General features: G+C 39.3%; 1 protein-coding gene across 1 annotated transcript in view; it reads right to left on the bottom strand.

Annotated features, from left to right (window-relative positions):
• msna (moesin a) overlaps nucleotides 1–13346 on the bottom strand; it is a 37133-nt gene extending 23787 nt beyond the window's left edge. The window contains exon 1 of the mRNA XM_021618371.3: nucleotides 13065–13346. Coding sequence (XP_021474046.1) covers nucleotides 13065–13076 — 12 coding nt within the window. The 5' untranslated portion in view covers nucleotides 13077–13346. The remainder of the gene's footprint in view (nucleotides 1–13064) is intronic.
• Nucleotides 13347–13742: the final 396 nt, after the last annotated feature.

Below are 13742 nucleotides of genomic sequence, written 5' to 3'. Positions count from 1 at the left end.
AATACATAATACAGATATCCCTCTAGTGGTGTGGGGGCTGTGCTTTGGCAAAGTGGGTGGGGTTATATCCTGCCTGTTTTGCCCTGTCCGGGTGTATCGTCAGATGGGGCCACAGTGGCCCTGTTGGTCATCTATGAACATTTGAACATTTTGGCCATGTTCTGTTATAATCTCCACCCGGCACAGCCAGAAGAGGACTGGCCACCCCTCATAGCCTGGTTCCTCTCTAGGTTTCTCCCTAGGTTCTGGCCTTTCTAGGGATTTTTTTCTAGCCACCGTGCTTCTACACCTGCATTGCTTGCTGTTTGGGGTTTTAGGCTGGGTTTCTGTACAGCACTTTGAGATATCAGCTGATGTAAGAAGGGCTTTATAAATTGATTTGATACAACGATTTAGGCTGATATTCAACCACAACTTTTATCAAAGCAGTGTGAAACATTTTTGTCTTTAATTCAAGATACTTTTTGCATGTTCATACTATTCCATTAAATACTCTATGCATGTTAATTTACACTCCCTTACTCACTAGAGAGGGGAGGGTGGGGCAGACAATAACAATGTTTCAAAGGCATGGGAGAGAGGCGATTGCACTTGGGGACTAAAATTATTGATCAGCCTCAAACCCCCCCAAAATGTTATAATAATAATGTCAGGAAACCTACCGAGGGAGGTATTATCAGCTTATATTAGAAAAAGAGGCACACTGACTCCACAGAAACCAAAGGGAAAATGTATCAGTCTTTTCTCTTAATGATGCATTAAAACTTGTCCACTAACAGAAATTTGATAACAGAACACTGAACAGAATTTGTTGGGAGAAGATTTTACACAGAAGATAAAACAATCTCTATATAGCTTCTATACTGGCACTGTGTCAAATGAAAGTTTAGCCACTGAGTATACCTCTCTGAATGAGTAGCTGCAGCAGAAAAACATTTTTGGTTTTAGCGTACTAAGGGGACATGTTTTCCCCCAGCTCTCTTTCTCTACTAAGCTGCTCCACTACAGGAAGTAACCACATCCTCTGGTAGCTGGGCCTCGCAAGGCGAGGGAGAGCCACCCAACATGCAGCTCACTGAGACTGCATCCTGTAATTCATCACATTTCTGCTTGCCTGCCTGCCTCTCAGAGATCACTTGTGCTCAGTGATCACACCAGCACAATTTCTCTTTTAGATTTTTTAACACCCACACACACGTACATGCATGCAAAGAGGATAGCTCTCTAGCTCACGGTTCTGCCCTCTTTCGACATTTACTGTAGGCGAATATGTGATTATGATAAAACGTTGCTCTAATACCTGTGCAGTAACACAGTAATAATATGAATTGTTTTGTAACAGCAAGCTCTACCATTTTTGTAATTACACAAGTGTTATAAGGAATAGTAGCCTATTTAAAGACTTGGTTTTTACCTCTGGAATGTTGAAACACATGATGAAAGACTATCTACAGATTCATATAAACGAGCAAAGTAACTGCTCATGTACAGAAAAACACTTGCATATACTAGCTTTGGGTTATTCAACACATATACTAGTATTGGGTTATCTTAATCATGATACCAAAACTGGAATTTTAAAAATGAACAAATTGATTGAAGAATGATTCATATAACAGCCGGTATGCAAAACCTGATGAGTTAGCCATCAAGGATACCTCAGTCCAGACAACTACAGTGCATTTGGAAAGTATGCAGACATTTGGACTTTTTCAAAATGTTGTTACGTTACAGCCATAATCAAAAATGTATTAAAAAATGTTTTTCCTCATCGATCTACATACAATACCGCATAATGATACAATACCCCAAAGCAAAGCAAAATACCTCAGTAATTATTTTTTCAAATATACTGTATATAAAAAACAGAAATCATCAAAACTATGAAATAACACATATGGAATCATGTAGTAACCAAAAAAGTGGTAAACAAATCAAAATATATTTTATATTTGAGAATTTTCAAAGTTGCCACCCTTTGCCTTGATGACAGCTTTGCACACACTTGGCATTCTCTCAACCAACTTTTTTTAAACCTTAATTTATCTAGGCAAGTCAGTTAAATTAAAAACAAATTCTTATTTACAATGACGGCCTACCCCGGCCAAACCCAGACGATGCAGGGCCAATTTTGCACCGCCCTACGGGACTCTCAATCACGGCCGGATGTGATACAGCCTGGAATCCAACAAGGGACTATAGTGACGCCTCTTGCACCTCTTGCCTTAGACCGCTGCGCCACTCAGGAGCACTGAGGTTCATGAGGTAGTCACCTAGACTGCATTTTAATTAACAGGTGTGCTTTGTTAAAAGTTCATTTGTGGAATTCCTTCTTAATGCTTTAGAGCCAATCAGTTGTGTTCTGACAAGGTAGGTGTGGTATACAGAAGATAGCCCTATTTGGTAAAATACCAAGTCAATATTAAGGCAAGAACAGCTCAAATAAGCAAAGAGAAACGACAGTCCATCATTACTTTAAGACATGAATGTCAGTCAATACGGAACATTTCAGGAACTTTGAAAGTTTCTTCAAGTGCAGTCGCAAAAACCATCAAGCGCTATGATGAAACTGCCGCTCATGAGGACAGCCACAAGAAAGGAAGACCCAGAGTTACCTCTGCTGCAGAGGACAAGTTCATTAGAGTTAACTGCACCTCAGATTGCAGCCCAAATAAATGCTTCACAGAGTTCAAGTAACAGACATCTCAACATCAACTGTTCAGAGGAGACTGTGTGAATCAGGCCTTCAAGGTCCAATTGCTGCAAATAAAAAACACTACTAAACAACACCAAAAAGAAGAAGAGACTTGCTTGGACCAAGAAACACGAGCCATGGACATTAGACCGGTGGAAATCTGTCCCGTGGTCCAAATGTTTTATTTTTGGCTCCAACCGCCGTGTCTTTGTGAGACTCAGAGTAGTGTGGTGTGGTTCCCACGTGAAGCATGGAGGAGGTGTGATGGTGTGGGGTGCCTTGCTGGTGACACTGTCTATGATTTATTTAGAATTCAAGGCACACTTAACCAGCATGGCTACCACAGCATTCTGCAGTGATACACCATCCCACCTGGTTTGTGCATAGTGTGACTATCATTTGTTTTTCAACATGACAATGACCCAAAACACAACTCCAGGCTGTGTAAGGGCTATTTGACTAATAAGGATAGTGATGGAGTGCTGCATCAGATGACCTGGCCACCACAATCAACCAACCTAAACTCAATTGAGATGGTTTGGGATGAGTTGGACCGCAGAGTGAAGGAAAAGCAGCCAACAAGTACTCAGCATATGTGGGAACTCCTTCAAGACTGTTGGAAAATAATTCCTCATGAAGCTGGTTGAGAGAATGCCAAGTGTGTGCAAAGCTGTCATCAAGGCGAAGGGTGGCTACTTTGAAGAATCTCAAAAATAAATATATTTTCATTTGTTAAACACTTGTGTTGGTTAATAAATGATTCCATTTGTGTTATTTCATAGTTTTGATGTCTTCAATATTATTATATTGTAGAAAATAGTATGAATAAAGAAAAACCCTTGAATGAGTAGGTGTGTCCAAACTTTTGACTGGTACTGTAAGTATTCAGACCCTCTACTCAGTACTTTGTAGCACCTTTGACAGCGATTACAGCCTCGAGTCTTCTTGGGTATGACACTACAAACTTGGCAAACCTGTATTTTTGGAGTTCCTCCCATTATTCTCTGCAGATCCTCTCAAGCTCTGTCAGGTTGGATGGGGAGTGTCGCAGCACAGCTATTTTCAGGTCTCTCCAGAGATTTTCGATCGGGTTCAAGTCCAGGCTTTGGATGGGCCACTCAAGTACATTCAGAGACTTGTCCCGAAGCCACTCCTGCGTTGTCTTGGATGTGTGTTTAGGGTCATTGTCCTGTTGGAAGGTGAACCTTTTCCACAGTTTGAGGTCCTGAGCGCTCTGGAGCAACTTTTTATCAAGGATCTCTCTGTACTTTGCCCCGTTGATCTTCCCTCGATTCTGACTAGTCTCCCAGTCACTGCCACTGAAAAACATCCCCACAGCATGATGCTGCCACCACCATGCTTCACCATAGGGATGGTGCCAGGTTCTCTCTAGATGTGACGCTTGGCATTCAGGCCAAAGAGTTCATTCTTGGTTTCATCAGACCAGAGAATATTGTTTCTCATGGTCTGAGAATCCTTTAGGTGCCTTTTGGCAAACTCCAAGTGGGCTGTCATGTGCTTTTTAATGAGGAGTGGCTTCTGTCTGGCCATTCTTCTATCATGGCCTGATTGGTGGAGTGCTGCAGAGATGGTTGTCATTCTGGAAGGGTCTCCCATCTCCTCAGAGGAACTCTGGAGCTCTGTCAGAGTGACCATCAGGTTCTTGGTCACCTCCCTGACCAAGGCCCTTCTCCCCCGATTGCTCAGTTTGGTCGGGCGGCCAGCTCTAGGAAGAGTCTTGGTTGTTCCAAGCTTCTTCAATTTAAGAATGATGGAGGCCAGTTTTCTTGGGGACCTTCAATGCTGTAGACATTTGATGCCTCGACACAATCCTGTCTCGGAGCTCTACAGACAATTCCTTCGACCTCATGGCTTGGTTTTTGGTCTGACATGCACTGTCAACTGTGGGACCTTATATAGGCAGATTGGTGCCTTTCCAAGTCATGACCAATCAATTGAATTTACCACAGGTGGACTCCAATCAAGTTGTAGAAACATCTCAATGATGATCAATGGAAACAGGATGCACCGGAGCTCAATTTCGAGTCTCATAGCAAAGGGTCTGAATACTTACGTAAATAAGATGTTTTTTATTTGTAATACAATATCAAAAATGTCTAAAAACCTGTTTTTGCTTTGACATTATGGGGTACTGTGTGTAAATGTACAAAGATTTTTTGGAATCCACTTTAGAATAAGGCTGTAACGTAACAAAATGTGGAAAAAGTAAAGGGGTCTGAATACTTTCCGAATGCACTGTACATCATGGCACAACACTCACAGCAGACTTCTATCCAGTATGCCCATAAAAGGAATGCAAAAAAAATGTGTAAGCTGCCTGTCTTATGTCTGTTTTATGGTATACAAGCTTTCTCCTGCTGTGTACCCTAAACATATTTCCTATGCTGTGAGAGTGATTAATACAGCTATATTGACAAGGCTCCATGTTCTCTTTCCTCTCAAATATGTAAATGCACAATCAGCCAGCCTGTATTTCAGTGTGTGTGTGGGGGGGGGAAACAGTACGCCTGAACTGAGCCACAACAACATGCCTTATTTTCCAGTTGTGTGGCTGATTAGGGCTGCGTTCTTTCCCCTCTGTGTCAGCAGGCCCCGATTTGCTGGTCAGGCCACTTGTCACCCTGCCACTTCCTGTCATCACCGGCGGGCCGGTGGGATAGAGCAGGGAGCTGGAGAGGGTAACGCTTTGGCTGGAATGAGGCCTGGCGGCGTCACACAGACAAGAGGGCTGTATAGTAGAGCTGTGACTGGGCCAAGGTCTGTAGGAGCAGGAATTAACTAGGACCCAGACACATTCAGCCATCTACAAGTGAATAGTACAAACCCTTGACATGGTTGGTTTTCAAACAAATACAACTCTACTTCAACAGTGCATATTTGAATTCCTTGTTTTCTTAAAATGTATGATTTAACAATATGTGGGACACATTTCTCATAAAGGTTTTACCTAACTTTGTAGGGGGAGAGATGAATAAAGCAACTGTATTTCTGACAAAGTCAGAACCCAGTTTTCTATGGAGTGGTTAGCCTGATGATGTTTCATAATTTCCTCTATCTATGTCTTGGCAACATGAACATAACATTTGCCAGTGAAATTAATTTTTAAGTGCATTTGCAGAGCACTGGGAAATATTTCACCATGATTAAGATACAAGGCTATTCCATGAGTGATAATTTATATTTGTAAACAAGTTAGGGCCTAAAACTATCTATTACCATAGCCATTTCTTTTACGGTATAAACTATGAACTGAGTCACACCACAAATGTGAGTTGAATCTAACTTCAGTGATTCTTTGAACTGTGTTAATTGTCCTACAAGATCCAGTAAAACATTGATGAAAGTAGATTGCATGTAAGGCCTACATTGTGTCTCTGTCACTATGTTAAAAATGGATTTGTATTAATGATATGATAAATCACTTAAATCATACACTATACTGTCTATTTTCCCAGCCAACTAGACAGACTGCTTAACATGACATAGCCTACTGATTAGACATCATTTCATTGTGTAGTTCAGGCCAACAGGTTCTTGGCTGCCAGTCATTGTTAAGAAGTGACTTTTCTGGGTAAAAATAGTTCATCTCTCGCGTGAAAAAGGAACTAAGAATGTGCAGTTCTGCCTGGTAAGGGTGGGTCTCGCATGGCCAGAGTTCAGAAAACTTCTCACACACTATTATTAGAACAGCAGCAAAACATCACTCATCATAACAGGACCAAGGATACATGTTAATGTTTCCTTTTTGCCCTTCGGGACATTCAATGCCTTTTCTGTCTTGTAAAGGGAGTTTGATCATACTGAGCAGAAAACAAAGCAATAACAAACCTTGGCTATAGACTGTATTTCAGTAAATTATGCACACTTTATGACAGCAAATTATTATAAACTGGGACACCAATCACCAGAAGAAAAAACTATATATATTTCCAACATTTCGGAATGCCTCCTCCTTTAACTATCTCCTCGAGACATCTGTCTTTTTCAATTCGGCAAAGCCAAAAAGCCAAATATTTAATTGATAGGATGATTGAAATACAAACAAATTAACTTCAAAGGGGATTTTAAAAATCCTAAATATGTGGAAATCAGGAACTGATGGATGATCCCTATACAATACTATGTGGTTAGATTCTTGGTAACATATACTTTTATCTGTTTGGGGGTGCATTTTAACCATTCACAAAGTAGAAGCTAAAAGCTCACTCTAATTCCACGAAATTCTGAGATTTAGGTTAGCCTCAAACTATTACCTCTCTTCTCCATAGAGCAAACATGTTCTAAACTACCACTAAAGTCAATTTTACAGAATCAATACATTTTCAATTATGTAGATATTTTTCAGGTTGAATGTGTGAGTCTATTAGATTCAAGTTAGTTAAACTCACTGTACTATGACTTATCCTTTTTTCAAAACAGGTTCATGAATCACAGATAATGCCATCTTCTGTGTATTCAAACAACTTAAAAGCAACAACTTCAGCACATATTGATAAGGTCATTATCAGAATCATTATTGTTCACTTACTAAGAAATACTGGAGTGCTTTATGCTAACCACGGGTGAGATCCTATGTAAAACATGAGGTTTGTTAGAAACAAAACTACATCTAAATCAACAAAAAAAACACAAAACAAACAACAAAAGACAACTCACTGGTTGGTTTTCTGCAGCCAGGGAGAGACGTTTCAGACCTGCCACACAGTTACTCTCCATTTACGGGCTAAAGCCCCCAAAGGTTTGCATAATTTCTGCCTTTCACACACTCTACCGCCTGTGGCTTAGTTTATTACAAATTGTTAATCTCAACTCTGCTATGTGCTTTTACAGAGCTGCTTAATCCCTTTCTTACATAGCACTGGTCTTTCCACTTCATTTGTTTCTGTTGTTTGTTGTTTATGAAGAACTAACACTTTTCAGCTAACCCAATTATACTCAAGCCAATATAGTAGTTCACTTCATGGACAGTAAGAAGTAGAAATGGCTGTTGATTAGAATATCATATTTCTGAAGGAAAGCAACCTCATAGAATACCAACACATTTCTTAGTGATGTGTAGAGTTATAGAGTCTAAAAAAGGTACATCAAAAGGAAAGTTAACCAGAGTGCAAGTAACTTTTTATTGATGAAAGGGTCTTATGAATGTAATAAGATGTTTTATTTGATGTAAAATAGCATATTATAACATATGTACTATAACATTATCTGGGTAATCTGTTAACGAGACAGGAATCAATTTGGTTTCTGACATGGGGTGACCTGCAGAAGTGCTTAAAAACATCAAGGGTCATTCCACATCAAAAAGCACAAGAAAGAAGCTTGACACCAACCATTTCAGATTGTGCTGAAATGATTTCTGTAGTTAGAGACAAATAAGATTAGCATTTTATTAAAATATAATTTGATCTCTGAGAAATTAAGATAATTGATTTGAACCTAGGGATGCACGGTATATCAGTGAACATATCGGAATCGGCCGGTATTAGCTAAAAATGGCAACATCGGTATCGGCTGATATCTAGTTTAACACCCCGATGTGCAAAACAGATGTCATGACGTGCTTAACTATATAACTTAGGTACATGACGTAATGACGCCACGTAAAATGTTGCGCTATATGTGCAACACAGCATTCCTAAACTAGCCCACAATGTCTGCTCTGTGGATTGAGCAGTCATTTGAAAGAGTAACAAAATTTCAGCGAGACAACTCAAAGGCGAAACCCATTAAAGCCAAGATATTGCCCTTGACAATCAACCTTTCTCTGTCGTGGGCGATGTTGGCTTTTGCCGACTGGTCGAGCACCGGTACACACTACCAAGTGTGCTATTTTTCAGATGTTGCCCTACCGGAGACACACAGTAATGGCATCACTGCTATTAGCTTCACGACATACACACTACGGAATGCCGTTTGGGTCTTTGTGTGTCAAAAAAGATACTGTAGCACTGTCAAAGCTGTACAAAAAAAGTCTGTAAACAAGCAAATACAGGCCACGATGTGTTTACAATACCCTGTTGGTAATAAAGAATAGTTTGTTCAACCGCAACTGGCTTTAGCTTGGTACCTAGCTAGCACCAATACAACCAGCCTGAAAACAATGACCAGTAGAACCTGCAGTCATTTTCATTATTTTTAGCAACTATTTAGGAATCCTTGTGAGTAAGTATTAGCTAGGTTCCCACTTTTTGTTAGCCTATTGAAATTGAACTTCAGTTCATGAAAATAAATAGCTAGTCAGCAAACAGTTATTTGACACGTCAAATTGTGTTATTTGACGTGTATCTTTTTTGACATGCAATGACCCAAATGGCATTCCATAGAAATCCTGTTTGAGAATGAAACAACTGAACAAATGAACAACGAAACAGCACAGCAAGTAAGTGAAAGAAATAGGTTTTGATTATGTTTTACTGGTAAAGGGGACATACGTAAATGCCAACAAAATAACTTTTTGGTCAGTGGGGTGGGTGTGTGTAAACTTTATTTAACTAGGCAAGTCAGTTAAGAACAAATTCTTACTTACAATGACGGCCCGGACAACGCTGGGCCAATTGGGACTCCCAATCACGGCCGGATGTGATACAGCCTGGATTCGAACCAGGGACTGTAGTGACGCGTCTTGCACTGAGATGCAGTACCTTAGACCGCTGTGTCCATGTGTGTGTGTAAACTATTTAACTGTACTAGAATGCTTAAAAGGCCGCTAAAATTGTAAATATCGGTTATCGGCATCAGTTTTTTTGTCAAGGAAAATATTGGATATCGGCCAAAAATGTAATATCAGTGCACCTCTATTTGCACTCAAATTGTCCTTTTAATTTATAGGATTCTTAAGTAATCTTAAATAAATATAGTACCTAACATCTGATTCTCAACTATGAATAAGACTTGAAGAAGCCAATAAAATTACCCAAAACCAACCCCGGACACACCACACGCCAAACCCACCACAACAACCAGTATACAGTATCAGTTCACTATGTCTAACAAATAGTATACAGCTGCGGCTTGAAAGATTGGTCTTCATCTTATGTAATGTATTCCCTGTGAATCTGGTGATGGTTTCATGGAGGAACTAAAATGTTTTCGTGGAGGACTGGCTTGACTTGTGAGGATGACTACACAATTTATTTTTATCATTAGCAAAAGGTATTTGTTTTCTACCCAAAGTCGCAAAGAAAATGCTGTGTTCCATTTAATAAACACAAAAGACCAGCAACATTGATAAAATGATGTAGCGGTAGCAGGAACTGCGGCACCTAGTGGGCAAAAACTGGTACTTTCACACTAATGCGAATACAATGGCTAATCTCTTAACAGGAGAGAGAAAGAAATAAAACAGATTCAAAGGAAATACATTACATAGGCTGAAGTAGTAATACTCCAAGCTGCAGCTCTATACTACTTGTCAGACATAGAGACCTACTATACTGTATACTGGTTGTTGGGGTGGGATAGGAGTGGGGTGTGGGGGGTCCACTGGTGGCCATTTTATTGTATTCCTCGTGTCTTACTCAATAGCAGGAAGAAGTTTGATCCAAATCGGATGTTGGGTACTATAATTAAATATTATGGGAATCCTATAAATTAACCCAATGAATCCCACTGTTGTGCGGGCGTGATTTAAGACACTTAACCACTTTTAAACATTGTGTGTTTGAGCTACAGACTTATTGGTTGTACAATTGGATTCGTCTTTTTCTTCTGTATCCATTGGAGGCTGACATAGAGAGGTGTTTGTGAGACAAGGGCTGATCCCGAAGGGGCCCGGGGCGGGGTCTTTTTTTACAAAAATGTCTGTTGAGTCTGAGCTAAAAACTATAACGCTATCTATGAAAAGCTGAGACTCTCACTAACACGCACGTGTAACATGTTTGCTCTATGACGCTCACAAGCTACACAATAATTATTACAAGGTAAGGGATTCTTCTACATAGAACACCATAGGAAATCTCAGGACAGTGTCATATTACTGTAATAAGCTCACATAGTTGCTGTCAAACTCCACACAGTTGTCACTGACTAGTTGGATATTCATTTCCCACTGAGCAAACAAGTTCTGTACTTACAGCATTCATATTAATGTATTTTTATCAGGTTTTTGCTTTGGCAGACCATGACCCCAACTGCTTATGTCAAATTGCTTTGCGTTCTACTAGTAACCCAATCTTATCTCAATCTCTTAATTCAAAGACTCAATCATGGACACTCTTACTGACAGTTGTGGCTGCTTTGCGTGATGTATTGTTGTCTCTACCTTCTTGCCCTTTGTGCTGTTGTCTGTGCCTAACAATGTTTGTTCCCTGTTTTGTGCTGCTACCATGTTGTGCTGCTGCCATGTTATGTTGTCATCTTAGGTCTCTCTTTATGTAGTGTTGTGTTGTCTCTTGTCATGATGTGTGTTTTATTTGTTTCTTTAATCCCAGCCCCCTTCCCAGCAGAAGGACTTTTGCCTTTTGGTAGGCTGTCATTCTAAATAGGAATTTGTTCTTAACTGACTTGCCTAGTTAAATAATGGTTAAATAAAATATTACAAAAATAAAAAACCTGGCTGTCCTAGAAAGAAAATGGTAAAACACTTCATTGTGAGGCTAAATATAAGGGCTGCAGATAAATGAAAAGCCTGGGTTTTGCTGGGGTATCGGGACTGATATGGTTAAAAGGGCCAATTCGGGGACAATAAACTACCTTAAAGTTATGGTAAATAATGCAATAAATAATGTTGCAGGAATGCCAATCTTATCTGTTTCTAACTACAGAAGCAATTTCAGAACAATCTGAGATGGTGGGCGTCATGGTTTGCTGAAATTACAGACTCTCAAGTGCTGAAACGATGGCTGAGGAACCATGCAGTTGCAGTTGTGCAGGGCGGAGAAGGGGGAGTCTGTGCTGTGAAACACCAAATAAGGCTTTCAGTGGCAGTCAAGAGACTGCAGGCCAGGAAATAGCTAAAAAGGAACTGACGTAATCTCAGAAACCTTGAGTCACTATATTACGGTTCCTTGGGAAACTGTAACAATGCCAAAAGAAGCAAAGCCTACACTAATGGTAGGGGGACACATGAATGACTGGTGTGAAAAGACATGTTAATACAAATACAAAGATAAAAAAAATAATACAACTATAATCTTCTCATGAGTTAAAAGTTTTAAAAGGCAAATGTCACAACACTGCACTTTATTTTACTGTCATTACCTGAGGCGCATTTGATCGCAGTGATTTTTAAAAAATCCTGATGTCTTACTTTTCTGTCTTGTGAATCATGTAGTAGGTCTATGCTATGATGCTACACAGAATGGAATATTCAATGTTCCTAATTTGATGTAAATACTTGATAAAGATAATGTAGAAATTATATAAATTACAGATGCAGTGCAATGTAACATCAATAGAACTGATTCAGTGGATTCTATATTGAACTACATTTTCCTGGGCTGGGCTATGTAGGAAAAACCTAATACACAGGCCTGGTAAACTTAAAGGTTTGCCATAGATCAAACTTTAAGTACTTTTAGATTCTGTATAGACTACATTTTGATAGAGCAGATTGCATGTGACCTGACCTGCATCATTCAATAGCAATCCTATAGGACAGACTACCATAGGAGTTCACTGTTGAAGAGTGCATCTGTCAGGCTAGATGTTGTACTACTGGGTACCACAAAGACAAACAACGTCAATGAATGGGAACCTCCGGTAAACCCACAGCAAACAAAACCCAAACTAATTGGCCGCGTTGATATGAATAATAACGTACATTTTGTCTGACATAATTGTTTACGAACAGGGATAGAGTTGATATGAATACAACGAAGCGCCATTCAACTTCTTTTAAAGTTCATTCGGAAGCCAATCACGTTCCAGGAAGGGGGGGTTGTCGATAGCGCATAGTTTGACACAAAATAACGGTTAATATAATTGACAAACATAGGTAAACAAAAAATAACTTTGGGCAACATTATAAGCTATCAATTCATTGAAATCGTTAATAAAACAAGTTTTGGAGAATCTGCAGGAAAAAATATAGGTAACAGCGATATAGACAATAAACGTTTCATTCATTTGATGCGCGCGAAACCTTTTTGGACCTATAGCCCTCGGCTACTTTAGGATACAAAGTCAGGCAAATGCAGTATCCTCACTTAGTTTATGGCGTCGAATAGATGCTTATGAAGACATATAGTGTAGTCAATCCAAACATTTGACCTTGTATCATGGGCTAAATTATCTTTCTCGATTTAACAAGACCGGAATACATTTTAACCAGAGTGGCGTTTTAAATAACGTCTATGTATATGTGAACGTTGGAAATAAACTGTTCCCAAACACACAAAAAAATACTCACCGTCTTTGGCATTTTTGCAGTTCTCGGTCTTTAGTCACTGATGTCAGGAATTGGATGATGGCAACAATGGAGTCAACTAAAACGTGTGTCCATTAGATAAGGTGCGCAATCTGAAATAGCGTCAGTCACGTTCAGTTTATCTTTGATTTAAAACTTTTCCCACAACCTAAATAAGGCTACTCGTATTTGACTATTTCTTTGTTTCGCCTCAAAGTCGTGGTCCAGAGCTTGATTTCCTGCTAATAGCACTGTGACTGAAAAACCACACCCAACGCAATGAAGACATTCTAAAAGTAGTTTTCAGCAGACTCCGCCTGTATTCTCATGACCCGTTATGCCTTTGTAAAACTCCAGTTAAACGTAAACAGTTTAACTATACTGAACAAAAATATAAGCGCAACTTGCAACAATTTCAACGATTTTACTGAGTTACAGTTCATATAAGGAAATCGGTCAATTGAAATAAATAAATTATGGATTAAATAAAGGTTAAATAAAATAACAAATATATAATAATATATGGATTTCACATAACTGGCAGTGGTGTAAAGTACTTACCTACTAAATTTTTTACAACTTTTACTTTACTACATTCCTAAATAAAATAATGTACTTTTTACTTCATACATTTCCCCTGACACATAAAAGTACTTGTTACATTTTGAATGCTTAGCATTG

Source organism: Oncorhynchus mykiss, chromosome 10 (assembly GCF_057628025.1).
Source record: "Oncorhynchus mykiss isolate SJ-2025 chromosome 10, ASM5762802v1, whole genome shotgun sequence".
In the NCBI taxonomy this organism is placed as follows: Eukaryota; Metazoa; Chordata; class Actinopteri; order Salmoniformes; family Salmonidae; genus Oncorhynchus; species Oncorhynchus mykiss.
The sequence above is the reverse complement of the archived record's forward strand: the minus strand, read 5'-3'. Positions and strand labels throughout refer to the sequence as shown.